We start from the raw sequence: 22,444 nt of genomic DNA, 5'->3' as shown, positions 1-22,444 counted from the left end.
AATATCTTGTCAAGGACCTCTTCCAGAAGATCAAAGGCAACTATGTCTCTACATAAAAGTCCTGCTAGGAAGAGCATGGAGCAAATTCCTCTCCTATACATGTTTCGGTGAGCACACTTGGCGATATCCAGCCCTCGGGTGATTCGCATCAGTATTTGGAGCCAATGTGAGGCCTGGCCATGAGTCGTCGGGCCATCGGCCGCCAGAATAAAAGGCTCAGGGAGTGGAGCGAGGTTCTGTACCAGGTTTTCGTCGCATATAATCTTGAAGAAGGCGTAATCTGCGGCATGCATTGCGCGTTCGTGGCTTTCAAACCGGATGGGCTCGGACTCTAAAGAGTGGCCTTTTTGCAACAGGGACTCCGGGGGCTTTAAAGCGGAAATCAGCCTCGACAAGTGTCTGATCTCCGCGATTGACTGTCTGTATGTTTGTGTGAGACTCAGCTCTGATGGTTGCTTATCGTGGCGTGGCACAAGGTCGGGTGCTATGAGCGGCAAGAATTGCTTGATCAAAGCCTCCATCACGGGATTTGGGCTTGTCCGGTTATGCTGTATAGTGATAATCAGACGAATACGCTGTATAGCCAAGTATGCGTCCGATCCAGCATTTTGGAACGAGATCGACTCGGACAACACTTGGCGCTCTAGGCCAAGCCAGAAGTTTCCTCTCTCTGAAGGGGCAGTCGAGGTACTCCAAGGTCCGACTATGTACCTTTGTGTGGTACGAGCATGGACTGCAGCGACCAACAAATCTTGGCCTCTTTCACAGCCAAGGAGCTTGTCTTTTGTCTTGTAGATGAGGTCGTCTAAACTGCTGAGATATCGATGTAGCCCGTCAAAGGTCCCTAGTTCCAACTCGACGAACGACAGTAGGATGTGGGTTGAGACAAGTACATCAACCCCAGCGAGGGGGCCCCTTGTTGCCATGGATAATGCCTTTCCAGCATAGTTCAGAGCATCAAGCCTGTGGCGATGGTCGGGGACCCATGACTGCAACCCGGTCCTTTGGTGGCGAGTGTAACTCCCCTGTAAGTTGGCCAAGTTGGCCGCGCCGATAGCCATAGCAGCATTTTGAAGGACAACTTTTCCTTTGGCAGCATTACTCACAGCCTCGAGGCTTCGAAGCAGGATATCGCAAACATGAACGGCGAAATGCGTCATGTATAGTTCCTCCTTGGACCCCCCAAACAGGCGTGGACCTGGTTGAAGTGCACGATACCCGAATGTCCGTTTATCTGTCTTGCCCACCGTACACTGAGTCTTCCTGACATGTGACATCTGGGTTGGTTCTTGATTTGGTGCTGATTGACGAGCTTGAAGCTGAGACTCTCGTAGAGGGTCTGCAGCCTCACGCCCAGTTGCGCCAGGGATCTCGTTCAGAGGAAATGAATTCTGAATTAATTGCGGAGAGGTAATATAGGCACGATCACCCCTGACTTGCTTAACCTTTTGGGCGGCCCAAAAGTTGGCATCGCGGAACTGAAACGGAGCACTGCTGTATGAACAAACAGTCCCCTTTGTTTCGCAGCGTTGGCATGTCGGTTTGCCTTCATCACACTAGTTTTACGGCACAAATAAGCAAGGTGAACCAACCAGACAAAACCGAGAAACCGTGTGTGTCCCTACCTTCTTCTTGATGCTACGGCATGGTTCACATCCAGCACGGCTTCGTCGGAAGTTGGTCTTCTTGGGACGCGGGGGAGCGGGACCGTACATGGCTGGCTCAGGGTAAATTGTCCAATGTCATAGTTGGCTTTCCTGAGTGAGTCGCTAAGTCGGCCATGGATAGAAAGATAGGCTGACGAGATGTAAGATCGGGTGCATCCATTGAAGTCCGGGACCGGAGGCTCACCTTAACCCGGCTCCGGCCCCACCCGGAACCTCAGTCAATCCATCGGGACCCCAGCTTCTTCGCTCCTTCACTCCACTCCTCCACTTCCTAATCGGGTCAGCACAAGCGCGAACTCATCCTTGATTGCTTGAGATCACCATGGACAGGGATAAACCATGTGAGATGAGTTCCCGGAGGAGGGGAATGTCCGTCGTCTGGAATCCTCCTTGCTGCATAAAAGCCTCCAACAGGTCCTTTCTACGACCGTTCTTCTCCCTTTCACAAACACCCCAGTGATTGCACTTCGAGGCATCAAGCAAAGAAATTTCTATCTACTTCCAGCCTATCCTTGTTACAAACATGCAAGTTTCCTTCATCCGTAGGCTGAGAGACGGGCCACAGCAATTAACAGCAATCATCCGATAGGCCCATCCAACCTGACAGTGATTACGACTGGCTTGAGACACAAGAGTCTCCCGAGGGCCTCAAATGGGTGGACAGCCAGAATGAGCTTGCCACACGCAAGCTGGACTCGTTGCCGCACACCAAGAGTATCCAGGAGAAGCTAGTGGCCCTGTCTTCAACTGACGTGAATCGTCCGAACTACTGGATTGCCGGTAACCTCTTTCGACTGAGGAAGGACTCCACCAACAAACATGGCATCCTCGAAGTTTCTGAGAGACGGCTTGATGGATCGCTGGGCAACTGGCTACTCGTCCTCGACATCGACGAGCTAGGTCGGGAGGAGGGCAGAGAGCTCGAGTTTTTCGACTTTGACTTTCAGAGTCGTGCCTTTGGACCTGATGCCTCACGTCTCCTTGTCCTCTTGTCCGATGGAGGTTCTGACTTGGTCGAGTTGCGTGAGCTTGATACCAAACAAGACAAATTCGTTGAAGATGGGTTTCGTACAGGGCTAGGTCGCATCGCTGTTACGTGGCTGGACATCGATCACGTCTTGATCAACCACAACCTCAACGGCAGTCCGACTACGGCAGCAGGTTGGGGAACCACTTCGTACATCTGGAAGCGCGGTACCGACTTGAAGGAGGCCAAGGCTGTCAAAGAAATACCTCCAACCAGCGCACTCTCTCTCGTCTCCTCGGTGGGCCAAACCAACAGTGGTCGTGCCCTCATCACTTGCGCTGTGGACTACTCCACCCTTGTCTACAGCATTGTTTCCCTTGATGGGACTGTGGAAGAGCTTGATCTGCCAAAGAAACAGTCCATGTCACTGCCACCCAAAACCACATCTAAGCATGTGGTAGCCGTGCTGGGTGAGAAGGCGACCGTCTGTGGTCGAGAGGTCCCAGTTGGTTCCGTCATCGCGTACAACACGGTTCCAGACACACCAGCCAACGAAAGGACCTCAATTGTTTATGTTCCAGAGCCGGACGAGGTCAACGCTCATCTCTTTGTTGATGGAATCCAGGCAAGCAAGACCAGGGTTTACTTGACAATGAACAAGAGACAATCAGAGCGCCGCTTGACCCTGGAGAATGACGCCAATGAATGGAGAATCGTTCGAAGCATAAAGACGAGCATCGGGTCTCATGCGGCTGCGACCAGCGGCGACCCTTACAGCAACAAGACAGTCGTGACCGAGTCTGGCTTGCTCTCCCCGTCGACTACTTGGCTAGAACGAGGCGAGACCAAAGAGTCTCTGTACACCCAGCCATCAGTTTTCAATGCCGACGCCTTTCAACTTAGTCAGAAGAGCACTTCAAGCAAGGACGACACTTCGATCGACTATCTTGTTCTCTCGCCCAAGGAGCCCAAACACCCACACGGCGAGCAGCCGATCATGATGATTGGGTACGGCGCCTTTGGGCTTTCCGTCCCGTTGTCATACTTGGACATGATTCTGGGCGGCATCTCACTGGTCCCCTGGCTGGAGAGTGGCGGGTCGTTGGTGATTCCATTCATTCGGGGCGGTGGCGAACGAGGCGAGGCGTGGCATCAAGCCGCACGACAAGAGAAGCGCCAAAACTCGTACGACGACTTCATCGCCGTTGCTGAGACACTCGTCAAAGATGGGGTGACTACCCCAAAGCACATTGGCGTTGTCGGCGGATCCAACGGCGGCTTGCTTGCTGCCGTTATGGGTACACAGCGGCCGGACCTTTTTGGCGCCATCGTGAGCGACGTGCCTCTCACGGACATGTTGAGATACCCTCTGATGGGGATGGGAGCTGCGTGGATATACGAGTACGGAGACCCTCAAGACCCTGAAATGGCCAAGGTTCTCAGGGCGTACTCACCATTCCACAACATCCGTGAGGGGATTCAGTATCCCCCCTTTCTCGTCACCGTCTCGACAAAGGATGATCGAGTCGGTGCGGGCCATGCGCGAAAGCTTGTTGCGAGGTTGAAAGACGCAGGGGCATCAGACGTGTTTTTGTACGAGGATCGCACGGGCGGACACAGTGTCAGTGATCCTTTTAAGAATGCGACGCTGATGGCTAGACGTGTCGCCTTTTTGATAGAGTTTCTCCAGTCCACTGGTTCGGATGTCTAGAGGAGGTGGACCAGGCAGTCCATATCGCTGCCGAAGTTAAGCAGGCCAGTCTTGAGTGCTCTAGCAGTATCAGAAGCGTTTAACTACAGGGCCTAAACTCGTTTTGAGAGACTGTTTTCGTTGTCGGGCTCGACATTGCGTTATTCATGCTGAAAGAAGAGGCTTTGCTCACATTCGCGTTCAGCCCAACCAGGGCATTGTTGCTTTTGCGTATGGCACTAATTTCACAGCAGTTTGCCTCCAGGCTTAAAGAACGCCTTTTCATATCTCATTGTCTGCTGACATCCGCTTTCTTTCGCTGTTAGAGACTATGACCTAGACAAAGAAGACCATGACTAGCCCTGTTGTCCACCGCCACGGGACACCTCTCAACCTGTTCCCCCCTCAGCATCTTTCTCCGATTCCCTCTCCAGCGTTTCTCTCTGATTATTGAGTTACTTAGTACCCTTTGTTGTTTGGTTTGATGATTCCTGTTCTATTCCACGGATACAAAGCGCAGTGTGAACAAACAAAGACACAAATTGAACACCAAGAGAACACGTCGAAACAGCCCACAAAGAGCAAAGAATCGGTGTGTTCAACAGATTTCCTGCAAAAATCCCCATCTCTTCTGCGTGTTCATTTCTCAGCACAACCTCAGCACAACCAGCAGATTTTGTATTCAAACTCTCAAGCTTGAATCGGTTACTCACGTCTGCATCAGATCCTCCAGCCTCCGAACCGTCTTCCAGCTTCCGTTTCTCGACCGACAGCAACGACAACAACACCATGGCTCCTCAAACCTTCACCACCGCCTTCGCCACCCCTGGCCCACTGTCTACGAAGCGGTCAGCGCTGTAGCCAGCAATGAAGCTGAGGAAGATGAGAGACCCAAGGGGATCTTCACTGTCTACGAAGCTGCCTTTATTATCGTTGCCGGTTTGTGTCTTGTCGGCGTAGTCTTCTACTGTTCATTCTGCGCTTGCTGGAATTGCTGGAAGAAAAGGACATGCCTGAGGCGGAGCTAGAGGGATCAGCCTACATGTCTGACGCGCGTACAAGATCTGTTACAGACAAGATTGTAGATGTCTACCATGAAACGAGTAGAGAGTCAAGAATTTAACATCTGCAGGTATCAACCCGTGTCCCAAACACTTTGGTCACTGTGATTCTGTCGTGCTTTGGGATTAATGTTTCACGCCCAACATTAAAATGGCGGATGAATTACTGCACTGTATTAATGACCGCAACACCAATCGCTACTTTTACTTTGTATTACAGCTATGCTGGCGGCTGCGAGTCTTAGACAGAGTGATGTCAAGCCTCGTGAAGGTATTGTGGTCTCGGCGGAAGAACCTAGACTCACTCAGGTTACAGCCATCATAAACAAGTTCCTAATATCGGCATCATTCTGGTGGCAACCAGTCTTGTCCTACTTCTTCACAAGACCATCTCAAAGCATGAATGCAATGTTCAACATCCAAACCAAACATAAAACGCTACCACAAAGGATATGTCGAAACGACCAAGAGAAGAATACAGAACAAGTCTTGCCACGTGTCTATAAGTACCCAGCTTATTTTCCATGTACATTTCTCGAACATAACAGCCCAGACTTGGATCAACCCTCTCAGACATATTCACAGACTCAGACCAGCCATAACTCTAACCCAAACAAAAAGTACAACACCATGGCTCCTCGCGGCTACAACTCCGGCGACTGGCCGTCCCTCCACGAAGCCGCTGCCATGACCCCTATTTTGACCAGGGACAAGACTGGGGAAAAGATTAAAAACTGGTTCACCCCAGACAGGATCTTCTTTTTCGTCTTCTTTGGCTTCCTGTTGGTCGTGATTTTGGGTTTCATCATTTGGTGCTGTAGGCGTAGATCTCGAGAGTAGGTGAGGACTTGGATAGAAGCCTGGTAGATTTTAGGTTCCTAGGTACACCATGACATGGTACATAAAGATTGCTCTACTTTTTTAATCCTTTAAAAATTTATTATCCCATCTCAAAACAACTGTAGAAGTAAACACTTGCCTTCCCTTATTCGTGCTGTGCATCACACCACCACCATGGATAAATAGAGCGCCCTCTAAGCAAACGTCGGTCACAAATCATAGTAAACGCAGTATCACTAAATCTCGGTCATATTAATGCTACCAAGGTCGAATTAAAAAAAAACAATGACTTTTTATTGTTCACCTCCATTGCATTATCAAACTGTTTGGCTGTTATTCCATGTTCTACATATCAAACAAAGAACAAAGGGAGTTTACGAAGCATCTAAACAATGAAAACATAACTAAAGTATAAACTTGCTATTCCCCCGTTTATTCCTTTTGTTTCTGGCTCCAAGCTTTTGAGGCAAATAGCTTCCACTCTCAACATGGCCCAGTCGACTTCCGTATCCCGCATCCTCTCACTATCAACCCAGGACGTTGAAGCATCCGACATGATAAAGGGGGACCGCCCCATACGCAAAGTCTGCAAGGCTTCCATCATGCAGATAATATGCGGCATCCTCATCTTTTTCACTGCCATCCCCTCCCTCGCGTTAGTGATTGTCGTCGTCATCCAGGGACTCGAGGCAAAAAGGTCGCGCAGGGCGTATGCCAAGAAGGGTGTGAGAGTCCGTAAGATCAAAATGGACTAGCGAATCAGCTCAGTGCCGTGTCAGGAGTTCTCAGTTTCATCTGCAAATCTGTATAGCTCGCCCCGCTTGAAAGATTCTGGCGTCAGGGCATCTTTGCGCCTAGTTGGGACCGAGCGGTGGGCTGTTTGTTGCACGTGGAGGCCTTGTGCTTGAGCAGACTCAAAGGGCTTTGCCATCTGTTGATTGTGGCGGAAGTTAGAGTCCTGGTCCAAGACCATAGAATCAATGCTAGCTTCCCCGGTTGCTGCCCGTATAGTTGTAAGTGTATTTACTTGGCCGAGGTAAGGTTCTATGTCTACAGGCGACCAGGGGAAACGACTAACGGCCGGTGTGTAGATGGACAACCTATCCATGTTGACGAAAAGGATTGTTTGACAAGGAAAAGCTCAAAGAGTAGCGAAGAAATCACAGCCAGTGTGCTAACCATACTCATGTAATTTCACTCTGCAAGCTTGGAACAAAGTTAGCCATCCGAAATGAAATCCTGGAATCTAAAACATTGACACGAAGCCTGCAAGACAAAAAGAGGCTCCGCATTGATACCAAGGCCGAGCCAACTCAGCACAAGTGTGGAAGAAACACTATGATACATGAGGGAACCATGGTGAAGGGCGCCCTAAACCAAATCAAGAGGTTCATCTTGAACAACGACACACAGTTCCTTGAGGAACCAGATCCAGTCGGCAAGGCCATGCCCTCAAAATGCCAGGCTGGAAAATGTCCCTATGGAACCCGAAAGTGACGAGTCTGAGACAGAAGACGGCGCAGGGGAGCTGGCGAGGCCGGTGGTGTCGATATCCTTAAAGGTCCCCTTGGCCTTCTTGTTCTTCTTCTTCTTGCACTTTAGTGTTTTCATCTCGAGTAGTTTAGGAGGCCAGGTATATGACCAAGAAACCCGAAGAGCCGACAGTCGGGACCCGGACAACCGTGACACGAGACTCCCTATCGGGAAAGCGACGGATTGAACTCTCATTTCTCGATTGACCTCCCAAAAGAAAAATGAAACCCTGGAACACCAGAACCTTGAAATGGAATCTCCACGGGCAAAAAGAGTGGTTCCGCCCGGGATCGAACCGGGGACCTTCTCGGTGTTAACGAGATGCCATAACCAACTAGACCACGGAACCGAGGCTTGTGATTGGTTGAGATTGACTGTTGCAAATACTCTGCAAGAGTCTGGACATGGATAGAGTTCGGAGTAAACACCATTGGCTGCCTGGGAGAGTCCTATCATAAGCTTCAGCCTTTCCTCTCCCATCCTAAAAGCACATCCGCGTGCTCACCTAGTCGAGTGGTTAACTCTTCCTTAATTCCGTTCCTATAAAATCTCTCTTCACTCCGCAACCCTAAAAACCACTCCTGTGTCAGGCTGTCATGTTGGATCAAGAGCCTTATCAGCAAGGTTACCCTTTCATCTCCCACCCTAAAGCACATGAGTGCTCAGCGGGCACCTGGTCAAGTGGTAGAACTCTTTAATCCCGCTCCTATAAACTCTCTCTTCTCTCCGCAGACCTAAATCCACCTCTGACCAGGTGCCAACACGCCTACCTAAAAACCACTCTTTTTGGGTCACGATAATATCATCACGTCTTCATCGCATGTTCCCCAGTGTGTTTCGGCAAAGAATGGTTTATTCATCGGTATAGTAGCCAAGATTTACAGACAATTGGATGCCCATCTCTCGGGGTCAATTCCATTTTCACGCAAGAAACTAGCTTAGAAACCAAGGATCTCCTCCTTGCGCTTCTGGAGCATGTAGTAGTACTGCTGCAGCGGCGTCGTCGCTGTAGGGACTCTGTCACCCTCAAAGGTACCCTTTCCGTGGCCGTCGAAATGAACCTTCCAGGCTGTTCAATGGTTAGCTTGCTATCCAATCCAGGTGTGCTATTTAACTTACTGCTGGCATCAAAGCCGAGGTATGACCAGCTGTCGTTGAGGTAGGCCTTCTCAGTGCCGACTTGGATAGTCTTGACCTCGCCCATCTGACCTGGCGCAGGTCGAAGTTGCTTAAGGTCAGCCACCAGCTTAATGAGGCCAGTGACATAAGCAAGGGCCATATCCTTGGCGAGGCACTCGTGCTGTCCGTAGCTAAAGGCCGTCACGGCATCCGTCTTGCGCTGGGCGTTGAACTTGTCGGCGTCGGGAACCTCCTTGGCGTTGCGACCAGCCATACCCTATAATACAGTCAGTGATTTTCTCGCTTCTGGTGGGAAATTATGGACTTACAAGCATCATGACAACAGGAGTGCCAGGCTGAACAGGCTTTCCCTCGAGCTCCGCTGGCGCCGTGGCAATGCGCACGTTTCGCTGAGAGCTCGTCAGACGCTGAGCCTCGGCGACGTAGGCGTGGAGGGTGGCATCATCGCCCTTCTGGGCAATAGCCTGGACCTCAGCCCAGATGGCGGCATTCTCGGGGCGCAGGAAGAATGCGAGCACCTCGTAGAACTAAAACCAGTGTCAGTACATGATCATGGTGAAGAATTTTAGGGGTGCTTACTGAAGTAACCGGCACACCAATACCACCAAAGGCAGTGAGCCACAGGTTGTCTGTGACCTGGTCGGCGTTGTTGCCCTGAGCCAACAGCTCCTCAACGAGCTTCAGGCCGCAGGAGCGCAGAGAGTCCTTCTTGAGGTACGACTTGCGGCCAACCTTGCTCGAGATGGCTGAAGCGATGCCCAGGCCCATGCCGCGGCCGAGGACAGCCTCATCGACGAGCTTCTTGGTCGAGTTGTAGACGGCAGTGACACCCTCCTGGGCCCAGCGGCGACGGTTCCATGCCTGGCCGGGGTCGTTGTTGTTGACGCCCCAGATGCGGATGTTGAGCAGATGTCGGTACAGCTCGGCAACGCCAAGAGTTCCGTCAGGGTTCTCATCAGTCCGCAAGTCAAAGTAGAAAAAGTCAGCCAGAAGCTGTGTGTTGAGAGGGATTGCAACATCGCGGATGATGTCAATTTGCTCGAGGCCAGCCTTGAGCTTGAAGGTCTCCTTCTCAATGAGCTTGGCACCCACACGCTCAATCATGTTGTGCACAGCAGCGTGAAGGTTGGGAAGCTTGCCCATAGCCTTTTGGAAGTCGGCACGGTGCTTGAAGTTCTTGGCCTCATCACCCGCAAGCATGAACCAGCCGTAGTCCTTCTTGCCAGGGAACAGAGTGTTGAGGGGCTGGAGCCACGGCACGACAAACTGCTTGGGGTTGCTAAGAGTCTTCTTAACGGCCTCGTTGGTTGTGACAACAATGGGCTTGGCAGGGGGCTTGGGGTCGGCCTCAGTGAACTGGTCATAGGTGCCAATCTCCTTGGCGATGGCAATGTTGGCCTTCTTGGTGTACATAGGCTGCATGACGGCAACCGAGTTGAAGGGGAACCAGTTGGGGACACCACGCTGGATGAGCTTGTACAGCATCGAGCCACCAAGGGTCTTGTAGTCCTGCTGGACTTCATTGTAACCCCAGGCTGTCAGGTTGGAGACAGTGTAGTCGATGGTGTTGAATCTGTCCGAGCGGACAAGTGTGACAGCATCGGACAGCACAGCTCGGCCAACAGAGTAAGTGGGCATGATACCGCTGCCCGGGTTGCGAGCAGGCTTGATGTCCTCAATCATCAGGCCAGGGTAGAGCTCAACCATGTCAGGGTCTGTGTACAGCTTCTCGAGGATGTTGGCAATCTCAGGGTTCGAGTTGATCTCGCTGAACTGATCGTACCGCTTAAGTCCAAAGAACTCTCGGAACTCGTTAAGAGAGGCAACCTGCCACTTGCGGCCCTGGATGATACCCAGGACCTCGACCACCTTGAGTGCCTTGGGGACCATGCGGGCACCAAAGGTACCAGCAGGGTCTTCCATGGCGTCCTTGAGGATGCGAACAAGGTCCTCATCCTTGAAGGTGCCGTTCTCCTGACGCTCAAGGCCATCAAAGGTGCGGACGCTGGGGTCCTTGGGGATGCTGCGCTCAAAGTTGAAGAGAGCCTGTCCGAGCTCGTCCCAGCTGACATCCTGGAGGTCTTCGGCCTTGCGACCGGGGAAGAGCTTAAGGAAGAAGTTGTTGATCCAGTGCTCATCCCTCTTGGAGATGCACGAGTGGAATCGGTAAAGGAGGTTGAACTCGACGCTGACCTGGTTGCCAACACCACGGGGGACACCTTCACCATCGAATTGCTTGTCAATGGCAACTCGGGGGTCCAGGGTCCAGTCACTCTTGGAGTGGTGAGTGTTGGTGATGGCTCGCAGGTAGTCATGGAGGCAGATGTTGATGTACAGTCCACCAGTAATGAGACGGGCCACGTTGAAGAGGTCGTGGTCCTGCTTGGCAACAGCCTTAGCCTTGTCCTCTGCCGAGGCATTGGCGGGGCATTGTAGGGTGAAGCGGCCGTTCTCGTTAATCTTGAGCAAGATATCGGCAACATAGTTGTGGAAACGGCTGTAGAGGACCAGCATGACATTGACACCAGCAGGCTGTCCGAGGAGACGCTTCTCGTGGAAGGTATCGGGCTTCAGCTTACCCTCCTTCATGGTACGGATCTCAAGTTGGTCCTTGAGGGACGAACCGTACAAGGGAGCCAAGTCGAGATACGACGAGGTATCAGACTTGTTAGGGTCTGTCCGGCTAGTGCGGAAGATATCGTGGATGATGATGGCGGCATGGTAGAAGAGCATGGAGGAGATACCAGCCGGGTTCTCGGTAAAGTTCTTGTCATCACGAGCAAGAAGAAGGTCGAAGAGCAGACCAGGGTCAGGCTTGACACCATGAAGACGCTTCTCAGACCTGACTGATTTGGCGTAGGGTGTGCCGGCACGACCCAGGTTGGGCTCAAGGATGTTGTTGAAGCTACCGTCAGGCATACGGTACTGGTGAAGGCCATCAGGAGCCTGAGGGACCTGCTCTCGCAGGATGACATCGCTGTCTGGGGCCTTGAACTCGATAGTGTCGTAGAGCTCACAGTTATGCTTGTGTGCGGGCTCGTTCGAGTTGACCACCTCGTACTTGACGTCACCGCCGACGTAGCTCAGGGGCGGGTGCTGGAGGTTGCCCCAGAGGGTGTCGATGAGCTTGTTGGTGAGCGCGGTCCTCGCCTTGGAGGTACGGGGGAGGGAGGTAAGGATTCCGATGAGGAGCTCTGTAGTTCTTGGAGGTGTTAGCAGTGCCCATGCTGGTGATAGTATCAAATCTTACCCCTTCTTGTCATCCAGGGGCTTTCCCTTCTCGATCGTTAGCTCCTTGATGAGCTCGGCGAGCTGTGGGATGGAGGCCTGGGTTCGGACACCAGCATATTCCTTGATGATATCTGTGGCGAGCTTGACAGGATCATCCAAGAGGCCAGTTGAGTCCGTCTTGGCGTCACCGTACGACTCTCCAGCCTGAAACTTTTCGTTGAACGACATGATGGAGTCTCAGGACTTGATTTTTAAGGGTAGAGAAAGGAGTGTATGGTGTATGAGAAGATGGGAACAAAGTCCTGATTCTACCAGGCTTGAGCTCCTTCAACTCGCCCATTTATACCACAAACGACGCCAACCGTGGCCCCTCTTCTCTCCGCGGGGTCCTCAGATCAGAGGGGACTCGCATTCCCAAGCTCGCATGACGGAGGCGAGTGGCTGCTGGTGACACGAGGGCTCATGCGGAGCGCGTTGAAGCATCGCCGGGACGATCCACGATTCAACAATTCAGAGCTGAATGGCGCCGCGTCGAGGTTGATTTGATTCGCCGGGGCCATGATTCGTTGGGCACGGGCTGGGCAACAACAGAAGAGCTGAGAGGCCATGTTTCACATGCGCCGCCTTGTTGACATGCCGTAACTCGAGGGGAACCGGGCAGTCTTCCAAGACTTGAAGTCATCTTGATGGAGACCGCCACCGTGGACGCAGACGGCCCGTTCCGGGAAGACGGAGGCGGGGGAGCCGGATGGTCATCACATACCGGCGGCGAATTAGTGGGAGACAAGCATCTGCCGAGGGGGAAGCTTTGTCTCAGAAAGTGCTGACCGGTTGGAGTTGAGGCTGGTGACACAAAAGCAGATGGACCAAACAGGTCAGACAAGGTGACATTGCAGGAGCAATGATTGGATCATGCAGGAAAGATGCATATGCCGACGAGGATCCATCTGAATCGGTTAGGCCGATTGTACCATGTCAAAGAGACCGGTCGTGCCACCTGAAAGCTGAGAGGAGGAAGAGGGAAGAGGAGAGACGTTGAGAGAGAGGGGGTTCCAAGACCTACATCGCCGCCATGTTCGAGACCGGCATCACGTGTTTCCCTCTTCCCACCGAGCACTGAACCAAGCAGCAATTGACCACTCAAACAATCACCATCCAATTTCTTCACCATTTTCCATCTTCACAAGCAAGAATTGAAGTCTACAATCATCTGACGATCAGCTGGAATGCATCGCCGTGAACAAACAGGAAAATAAACGCAACAAACCTTGGCAAACCTCCAGCTGTTGACACATGCAAGACATTCGACCCCGATCAAGACTCGACGATAGGGATTTTTAGCCGCTGTCGATCCCTGCTGCCTGTCTCCGCTAAAGACGGCATCTTGCATTCGCATCCATCCATCTTCGTCTTTCCCCGCCGTCAGGATCGGGCAAAGCGCCCGCAGTGGATTTGCGGATGCTATCCGATGTACTGTACCTCGCTGAGGTTATTCGCAACCTTCAAGGTAGGTTGCAGCCCGTGTCACCCCAGTTCCTTGTCTTTCCTCATCTCCTCTCCACCCGCATACATTTACTTCAGCTCAGCTCGTCCCGTAAACGACGAGTATTTCCCCGCTTTCAAGGCTTTGTGGCTTGCTGAGCTTTGTGACCTGTAATGTCATCCAATTGGCCTCAAAAACGAGCTGCTGAGTACCCAAGCGAGAAACAGCCAGAGCAGAAAAAAACGGCAAAAGATCATCCCCGCGCTTTGATGTGCCGTGTCTCTTTCTGCCCGCTTGGAGCGGTAGGGAGACGCCCTGTGGCTGGCTGAGTGTCACCCCTTGTACGCCTCTCTCACCACCAAGACACCAATTCGCTGCCCCGATTGGACGCTGTCCATACCGTCAGAATGCCAGACGACCTGTCGTGGTACTCCACGACATGCGCATTGGTTTGATAAAGGATGTCGATGAACCGAAATCCCTTAACTAGCCCCCCGACGGTGAGCGAGACGATATCCTCCCCCCGACTCTCTTGTCCCTCTACACTCGCGCGTGTTCTGTCTGCTTCAATATGCCTTACATGGAGAATACCGAGGCTTCAGAGCCCAAGAAGCTCATCCTCTGCTTCGATGGCACGGGAAACACCTTCAGTGGCTCCAATGCCGACACCAATGTTGTCAAGATCCTCAGCAAGCTGGATCGCAACCACCCGGGCCAGTACCATTACTACCAGAGTGAGTTCAATCCCTTCTCCAGTCAAAAGCTGTGCTCTAATACTTCAATTAGCTGGTATTGGCACCTATGACATCGGAGAGACATCCGTCAACAAGACGTTCTTGGGGGAGATGAAGAGCTCCATCTCGCAGACCATCGATCAGGGTTTCGGTATGACGTTTGACGCCCATGTCATTGCCGGGTACCGCTTCTTGATGCGTTACTACGAATCTGTGAGTATTCCTCCACTTGACAATACCGTATACTGACCCTCGCAGGACGCCAAGATCTACATCTTTGGCTTTAGCCGCGGCGCCTTTACGGCAAAGTTCCTGGCACGCATGGTCAACAAGGTTGGCCTTCTGTGCAAGGGCAACGAGGAGATGGTCCCCTTTGCGTTCCGTCTCTACCAGCGCTACCTTGCTGGTGACATCCAGGACCGTGTCGACGCACAGGGGAGGTGTGAGGAGGACCATGGTGACACAGACACAGGGTCGGACGCCGATCCCCTGCTCGCCGGCAACACCAAGGTACACAGAAGTCACACCACCGAGGTTGCCCTGAATGAGATCACTGCCTTTAGCCAGACCTTTTGTCGCAAGGAAAAGGCCAAGCCCTGCGATGATGATGATAGCGACGATGGTCAGGACGAGGACCAGAACATCAAGGTCTTCTTCCTCGGCATCTGGGACTGTGTCAACTCTGTCGCCGTCCTCGAGCGCAAGACTCCAGTCCCAGTTCCCGTCACAGGCACAGCTCGCTATGTGCGTCACGCCGTCGCCGTCGATGAGCGACGTGTCAAGTTCAAGCCAGCTCTCTTGGCCCAAGACATCCGTGTGTCCAAGCACAACCATGACGACGAGGACATCAAGGAGGTCTGGTTCGCTGGCTGCCACGGTGATGTTGGTGGTGGCTGGCCCTCAACTGATGACAACCCTCTTGATAACAACAAGGCGGAAGACATGTCCTTCTGGCAGCGCGTCAAGAACTTCTGGACCTCTCGCAAGGCCAAGGAGCCTAGCAAGAACATCAACGACGACCGCCTGCAGATGAGCGACATCCCCCTCGCCTGGATGATCCGCGAGGTTGAGCTCGTGGGTCAGAAGGAGCCCGAGGCCGCCGTCAAGTGGTGTGACAGCCTGGAAAAGTTCAAGGCGCACATCAACGACAAGGAGAACAAGGAGCAGGCCCTCAAGGGGTTCATGCATGACTCGCTTGCTTTCGGCTACGGCACTGGCTTCTTCAAGGTCTTGATGTGGAAGTTTATGGGTAAGCATTATCACGATGTCTTGGAGTTCAAAATACTGACCTGTGTAGAATACCTCCCCTTCATCACCCGCTGGGAGCTGGAGCAAGCGGGCTGGGTCAACGTCCGCTTCCCCCTCAACAAGGGTGCGGCGCGAGACATTCCCCAAAAGGCGGTCCTCCACGCCTCGTTGGTCAAGCGTCTAAGAGAGGACCCCGACTACTGGCCTACCAACAACCATGGCTCAGACACTGCCCCCTGCCTCAAGCGTGGCAGCGACGAGGTTCAGTTCCAGGAGCACCGGGAGAAGAACAAGAAGGACGAGTGGATCAAGGTGGTGGAGAGTGACCCTGACCATCAGACGTACGACATTGTGCATATTGTCCAGTGATGGTCTTGCTCAGTTCGAGTTGGACAGCTCTTGGCGTCAAGGTTCTTGGGTAGGTATGGTAAAGCAACACCAGGTTATCAGGGTGATTGGATAAGACAGGACAGGGCTCGGGCAATGCAATTGGCAATTTGTAACTTGGGTATGATGGTACAACTAGGTAGGTTTATGGTAAAATTTAATGTCTTCATGTTGTTCTCCATGTCTTGGTCGCCAACATCTGCAGTGCGGATGCGCCTAGCAATCGGTGTGGTAGGACAAGAGCTCCCTGCCATCTACTGATTCAGTGTCACCGCTTGAAGAGTACAAGGTCTCAATTAAATGCAGGTTATATGTCAATTGAAGGCCGACGAAGCCGAGTGAGCCAACACGAGACAGATTTAGCATGGCAAAAGACAAAGGTGGCATTACTAGGTAGTCCCAAGATGTATCCAACAAACATACCTAGGAGAGTGCTAGTAGGCGTACGCTACCCCAAGTGAAGCCCTCCCCTCAGCGTCTCTCGGGGTCATGTGTCTTAAAGTCAAACTTGATGTTGTCAATCCAGCCAAAGTTCTGCGTGCACCGAAAGTTGAACAAGACGCGAGCATGTCTCTGAGCGAGCTGCTCCTCAGTCCACTGGCAAGTCGCCGTGATGCGCTTAAACCCACTGATCCCATTGACAGCGTCCGACGCCTGAAGCTTATCGCCCAATCCCGCAAAGGCGCCGTCCTCGCCGAAGGAGCAGGCCAGGCGCGCGTCGTGGCAGCCGCTTGAGCCCACCGAGGAAGCCTTGTTGAAGCCAACCCATCCTGAGAGCTCGTACTCTGTATCAGGAATGAGGCAGCTCGCGTCAATTTCCTGGTAGATGTAGTCGTCGGTGAAGGAGCCAGTGCCGAAACCGAGGGAGTAAGTCATATCGTTGGAGATGCCGCCAACGCTGATCCACGAGTTGTCCTTGTGCAGGAGGCTCCAGTGCTCGGTGCTCACGGGCGGGCCATCAAAGTTGCCGTTCTTGACGAGGAGCGAGGGCGTCTCGGTCACTGCGCAGACGCTGGTGGTGGTGCTGGTGGTGGCCTCTGCGGTTGTGGTGGTTGGCGCAGCAGTGGTGGTGATGAGAGTAGTGGACACAACGGTAGGCCTGCAGTTGTGCGCCTCTGTCAGCGAGGGCAGGGCAGCAAAGGCGACGAGAAGGCTTCGCGACATCATTTTGAAAGAGTGAATACGGTCAGAGAAAAGAATGTGGTTGAGCAAACACTGATCACTCAGCAGGAGATGATTGCGCCTTATACTGCATTCCCCCTGCCAAGAAACAACCATCGTGTAAGCCGTTGGTCTTTCAATTAGGTTAGCTCTTTCAATAGTTTCTAGATAGTCTTGCTTTGCCAAGCGGGTATCCCAATCACGAACAGGTTAGCATGGGAGAAATGGAGTTTTGCAACCCCACAGCCATGCGGAAACCACATGGGATAATCTCACAGACACGAGTTGTTGGTAGACCCCTGGATAAAGGATTTTCGATAGCGTCTACTTAATCGGGAATTAAGCCGCTCCCGCTTGATAGCTGAATTTTGTGTTGTTCGTGACTCAAGTGGCACAAGGGCGAGCCTATTCCAAGATTAAACAAACAAGACAAGATGAAACTTGCACGAAATACGTAGAAGACTGTTAAAATAATGCCTAATCCTGAGATACTTTCCTCTCGACTTTTACTCTTCTTGTCTAGTTTTTGTTATCCCTGGCAGTGGCAATGTTTCAGCAGATTTAGAGGCACTCTATGGTGGATGGAGTGGGTGGAAGAGTGGATGAGTTTGCGTCCACCGTATTTGGATCCGACTTCACGTTGGAACCTTTCAATGTTTCCACGTACTCCTGTCTGCTCCTCCTTGGCTTGGTTCATTTCTTATCCCTTTCTAACGATTCACTGCCCATCGTTGTAGTTCGGAATCGTCGGACATTATCTGATGGAGCCATCTTGGCGGGTCGATCTTAGGCCCGCCACTCTGCCGTTGACAGACGCCTCTTTCTCTGTGGCTTTTTTCCATGCGAAATCTAGATTCGTTAGACCTGGCGTTTAAAATAGTTTCGTTTTTGTTACCGTAAATGCCGCTTTTATTTCAACTAGACGGCGTGAGAAGGGCAACGTGACATGGAAATATTCACAGGTGTCATTCACATACCCATTGGCGATGTCTGTCTCACAATTTATCTTCCTTTCATTGTTTCTCACAGGTTGGTTTGATCAAAGTAACTATGGCGAAGAGCATAAAGGGCTCTTTGGGCTACTTTCTTTGTTACCTATCTTGAGGGATCCTGCATGGTACATATTACCTACCCAAAGACCATGATTATCAGCCGAGCGAGATTCAATGCCTTGTCTCCAGAAAGCATTATTCATAGTCGGTACAATAATAATTCTCAGCTACCTACCCAGACATATGAGACCTTCTCCCCGTCAAGCAGAAGCTACGGGCCAGGCCTGCCGATTATGTCCTATTTTCTCATAACCTACAGCATCCATCAATAGGTACTCAAGCATAACAAACATTGCGATAGTCTATCCAACATCACCTACATCAATGTTTGTTATTCACCCATTCTTAGCTTTGTCATTCTCCTCGTGATACAACATGCGGTCAACGCCTCCCAAAAGTGGGACCTAGCTCACTCTCACCTCCTCCAACTACACATCACCACGATCAAAGATGCCGCCTACCATTGTCCTCATCCGCCACGCGCAGGCCCTCCACAACCTTCACAATAAGTTCTCCTCTCTCTATAGATACGTGCCTCTCTGACATGTCCCACAGGACTACAGTCTCCATGATCCCCCGCTCACTGACCTAGGCGTCGAGCAGTGCTCCGCCCTCCGCAAGAACCTCATCTCTACCTTTTCCGACTCCACCACCAACTATCAAGATGTCGCCATTGTCGTGAGCCCTATGCGTCGTACTCTTCAGACGGCTATGCTGTCTCTTGACTGGCTCGTTGATCGCGGCGTCAAGATTGAGGGTAGCGCTGATTGGCAGGGTGAGTCTCTCTCCGCACCGTGAATCCAGTGACTCATAGGATTTCGTCAACAGAAAACTCGGATAAGCCTTGTGATACGGGAAGCCCTATATCCTCAGTCTCTCCCGACTTTGCTAGGGTCAACTTTTCTACTGTCGATGCCCTCTGGCCGGACAAGACATCCCCCGCAGCTCAGCGTTACGCCCACACCAAGCGTGACATCCTCGCCCGCGGCCGCCGTGCCCTTGAGGACCTGTACAGCCGCCCCGAGAAGATCATCTTTGTAGTCTCCCACTCTGGCTTCCTCCGTGTCGGCGTCGTGGGCTTCTGGTTCTTCAACAGCGACTACAGGGTGTTTGACTTTGAGGCTGAGCGGGGTGAGGATGGGAGATTGAAGGTCAAGCAGAGCGAGGCCACTCTTTCTGGTGGGTTGGGCTTGTCGTGGACGGACCCGGTTCTTCTTGGAGATGGTCTTCCTGACGAGGATGTCGAGGTTGATGGAGTCAATTAGTGATTTTGCCGCAATTCTCATGTCGTTTTGATTCATCGGGGAGACCTCTAGATGGAGACTTGGATAGAATCCTAGACAAGATACATGCACCTCAATAGACGTGATGAGCTGGGTATCTCCTATTTTTCAAAACCCGTCCAACCATGCTCCTCTTATATCCCAGGATATGATACACCATATTGTACACGCTTTTTTCAACACTCATCTAGACATGAAGCTCTGGAACGCCGACTGATCAATGACGACATTTCCCACTGCACGCAACCTCTTTCTACCCTCCTTTTGCTTCTCCAGCAGCTTGCGTCTTCGGGAGACATCAGCGGCATGGAGCTTGGCGAGCACGTCCTTGCGGAAGGGCTTGATTGTTTCTCTTGCCACGATTCTGTTTCCGGCTGTGGCTTGGATGACGACCTCTGGAGGCGGCGTTAGCAACCATACAAAACAATCAAGATATTGCGTTTAGGGTTAGGGATTGACTTACCGAAGTGTTGACGGTCGACGTGTTCCTTGAACTTGGTCACCCACTGGCGTCCAAGACGGTCAACCTGCGATGAGTGCACAACTCGGCAGATAGCATCAACTGGCTGCCTGTTGACAAGAAGCTGGAGCTTGACCAAGTTGCTCTGTCTCCAGCCCGAATCCTCATAGTCAAGTGTAGCATATCCCTTGCTATTTAATCATGTGTCAGCAAGTGTCAATGAAAGGGGGATTGAAACTATACGTTGCACTCTTCAACTTTCCGAAAAGGTCATCAACTAGCTGAGCTGCAGGAATCTCATACTGCAGAATGACCTGTGTCGTGTGAAAGAACTCGAGACTCTTTTGTTCTCCACGATTGGCCTCACACAACTCAATGACTCGACCGAGATATTCCTCAGGCATCGTAATAGTAGCCGTGACAAAACTGCATTCAAGTCAATATAAGAACAAGCCAAGGTGGGGTGATGGTGACTTGCGGTTCAAACAGCTGAGCACCCCTGATCCGTGGGTGGCTCACATCAGGGAACAAGGCAGGATTCTGCACAACCTCCTCGGAACCATCGGGCCAGATAATCTTGGACGGCACAGTCGGTTCCGTGAGGATGACGCTCTTTCCATGTTCCTGTCTCAGACGGTCCTGAAACACGGAGCAATGCAAGCTTCCCAGAAATCCCAAACGCCAACCCGATCCCAACGCCTCAGAAAAGTCCTTCTGCAGCGTGACGCTACGGTCATTGAGAACGAGCTGGTTGATGCTATCCGCCAGTCGGCTGTAATCGCTCTGATCCGTGGGGAACGCAGCGACAAACACCATGGGCTTGGGCTCCTCGAAGCCCGGGCAGGGCTCGACCTCGTCTTCGGCGCCGACAAAGGTAAAGGTGTCGCCGAGCTTGGCGTCCTGGATCCTCTTCATGCCGGGGTTGAAGTAGACGTATCCGACTTGACCGGCGCGGAGGACCTTTTGCGGCGTGGCATGAGGATATTGGATGCCCACCTGGCCGACTGTATACTTCATGCCAGTACCAAGAGACACAACGTTGTCGCCAGTCTTGATAGTGCCATCAAAGAGTCTCACCAGCAAGACAACACCCCGGAAGTTGTCGTACCATGAATCCACTAGAAGCATCTTCAATGGCTTCTTCTCGTCACCCACAGGATGGGGAATCCGCTCAATGACAGCAGGCAGTACATTCGGCACACCCTTGCCCGTCTTTGCGCTGAGCATGATAGCCTCCTTAGGATCCAACTCGAAGCTGTTCTGCATCTGTTCAAGTACACGGGGTATATCTGCAGCCGGCATATCGATCTTGTTGACCACAGGGACCAGGGCGAGGTCCTGCGCAAACGCAAGGTGGAAGTTGGACACAGTCTGTGCCTGGATGCCCTGCGTCGCATCGACAAGCAACAAGGCACCACCGCAACTAGCATACGATCGAGTAACTTCAGCGCGGAAATCGACGTGGCCGGGGGTATCGACAAGATGCAAAAGGTAATCCTCGCCCTCGTGGTTATGAATCATGGTACAAGTCTGCGCCTTGACAGTAATACCACGCTCCCTCTCCACATCGAGCTTATCCAGAATCTGCTTATTCGCATCGCTAGCCGATATCGTGCCCGTATACTCCAACAACCGATCGCTCAGTGTACTCTTGCCATGGTCAATATGCGCAACGATGCAAAAGTTGCGATACCGCTCGATCGGGATGGCGGCGATGCGAGCCTCGAGCTCAGACGGCGGGGTCTTTGCTGCGGCGGGGGGAGCAGCGTACGCTCGGAACGGTATTCGCGAGAGGAGGAGCTGGGCAGGCCACGGCCGTCTAGCTTGCGAGAGACATTGCCGACTCCAGGCGCGGCCAGCGCTCCAAGCCAGGCTCATCTAGACTTTTCCTGGGCACATTTGGCGGGGCGGTTCGGTATGTATTCGTCGAGGCCGGTCCGCGGGCAGAGGCGGCAGTTGACGCGGCGGGAATTGGTCGACAATTGAAGGCTCGAGATGCAATTGATCCTCAAGTTCTCCAGACTTTTTTCCCCCATGATGCACGAAATCCTTCCGGCTTGGTGGAGGTACGTACCCTCCAATTCATCCCACTTGGCTTTATTCAGTTAAACGGTGGGACTGGGGATAAAAGACGCTATTCCTGACTGGGCAATACACTTTATCATTTTCCAAGGCGCCAAGGTTGTATCAGCGCTTGTGTTGAAACACGACGAAACTTAATACACCTGATATAAGCCAGTAGAACAAAGAGATGCAACGAATAATACGTCGATTAAGGCTTCTTGTTGACCTCGTATGATAAACTCTCGGTTGGAATAGTCAGAAACTCGCTTCACTCGAACCGAAAACTCATCAATGCATGAAGGAGACCAGCACTTCAACAAACCGAAACATGTATATCGCTTGGGTATCGAGCCTTTCCCACCATGTGGGATACATAGTAACTTCTAAGTACTCCGCCTGGTTCAAAAACGAATGCGTAATGCCTCCATGCACCTCGTCCAACT

General features: G+C 52.1%; 7 protein-coding genes and 1 non-coding gene across 8 annotated transcripts; 4 read left to right on the top strand and 4 right to left on the bottom strand.

The window, feature by feature from the left end:
• Positions 1-2,356: 2,356 nt before the first annotated feature.
• On the top strand, positions 2,357-4,345 carry LRP88_00785 (uncharacterized protein; the record flags this gene model as incomplete). The annotated part of the gene is made up of 1 exon (XM_083237489.1): positions 2,357-4,345. One exon carries the CDS (start codon positions 2,357-2,359, stop codon positions 4,343-4,345), a length of 1,989 nt encoding a protein of 662 aa, XP_083105994.1.
• Positions 4,346-8,033: 3,688 nt separating this feature from the next.
• LRP88_00784 lies at positions 8,034-8,107 on the bottom strand. Its single transcript has one exon. It is a non-coding gene; the product is annotated as a tRNA-Val (tRNA).
• A 589-nt stretch (positions 8,108-8,696) lies between these two features.
• On the bottom strand, positions 8,697-12,357 carry LRP88_00783 (heme peroxidase; the record flags this gene model as incomplete). The annotated part of the gene is made up of 5 exons (XM_083237488.1): positions 8,697-8,827; positions 8,878-9,154; positions 9,207-9,425; positions 9,478-12,100; positions 12,149-12,357. 5 exons carry the CDS (start codon positions 12,355-12,357, stop codon positions 8,697-8,699), a joined length of 3,459 nt encoding a protein of 1,152 aa, XP_083105993.1.
• Positions 12,358-14,183: 1,826 nt separating this feature from the next.
• On the top strand, positions 14,184-14,633 carry LRP88_00782 (T6SS phospholipase effector Tle1-like catalytic domain-containing protein; the record flags this gene model as incomplete). The annotated part of the gene is made up of 3 exons (XM_083237487.1): positions 14,184-14,346; positions 14,399-14,563; positions 14,614-14,633. 3 exons carry the CDS (start codon positions 14,184-14,186, stop codon positions 14,631-14,633), a joined length of 348 nt encoding a protein of 115 aa, XP_083105992.1.
• Positions 14,634-14,667: 34 nt separating this feature from the next.
• LRP88_00781 (T6SS phospholipase effector Tle1-like catalytic domain-containing protein) lies at positions 14,668-15,963 on the top strand (the record flags this gene model as incomplete). Its single annotated transcript, XM_083237486.1, has 2 exons — positions 14,668-15,595; positions 15,644-15,963. 2 exons carry the CDS (start codon positions 14,668-14,670, stop codon positions 15,961-15,963), a joined length of 1,248 nt encoding a protein of 415 aa, XP_083105991.1.
• Positions 15,964-16,452: 489 nt separating this feature from the next.
• On the bottom strand, positions 16,453-17,148 carry LRP88_00780 (uncharacterized protein; the record flags this gene model as incomplete). Its single annotated transcript, XM_083237485.1, has 1 exon — positions 16,453-17,148. The coding sequence occupies one exon, from the start codon at positions 17,146-17,148 to the stop codon at positions 16,453-16,455; it is 696 nt and encodes a 231-aa protein (XP_083105990.1).
• A 1,496-nt stretch (positions 17,149-18,644) lies between these two features.
• On the top strand, positions 18,645-19,459 carry LRP88_00779 (histidine phosphatase family protein; the record flags this gene model as incomplete). Its single annotated transcript, XM_083237484.1, has 3 exons — positions 18,645-18,703; positions 18,758-18,969; positions 19,023-19,459. The coding sequence occupies 3 exons, from the start codon at positions 18,645-18,647 to the stop codon at positions 19,457-19,459; spliced, it is 708 nt and encodes a 235-aa protein (XP_083105989.1).
• Positions 19,460-19,660: 201 nt separating this feature from the next.
• On the bottom strand, positions 19,661-21,815 carry LRP88_00778 (elongation factor 4; the record flags this gene model as incomplete). Its single annotated transcript, XM_083237483.1, has 5 exons — positions 19,661-19,872; positions 19,941-20,128; positions 20,181-20,363; positions 20,416-21,709; positions 21,773-21,815. 5 exons carry the CDS (start codon positions 21,813-21,815, stop codon positions 19,661-19,663), a joined length of 1,920 nt encoding a protein of 639 aa, XP_083105988.1.
• Between the last annotated feature and the right edge of the window lie 629 nt (positions 21,816-22,444).

The sequence above is a fragment of the Fusarium phalaenopsidis genome, assembly GCF_050370095.1.
Source record: "Fusarium phalaenopsidis strain FUZ10S chromosome Unknown contig_32278, whole genome shotgun sequence".
Classification (NCBI taxonomy): Eukaryota; Fungi; Ascomycota; class Sordariomycetes; order Hypocreales; family Nectriaceae; genus Fusarium; species Fusarium phalaenopsidis.
The sequence above is the reverse complement of the archived record's forward strand: the minus strand, read 5'-3'. Positions and strand labels throughout refer to the sequence as shown.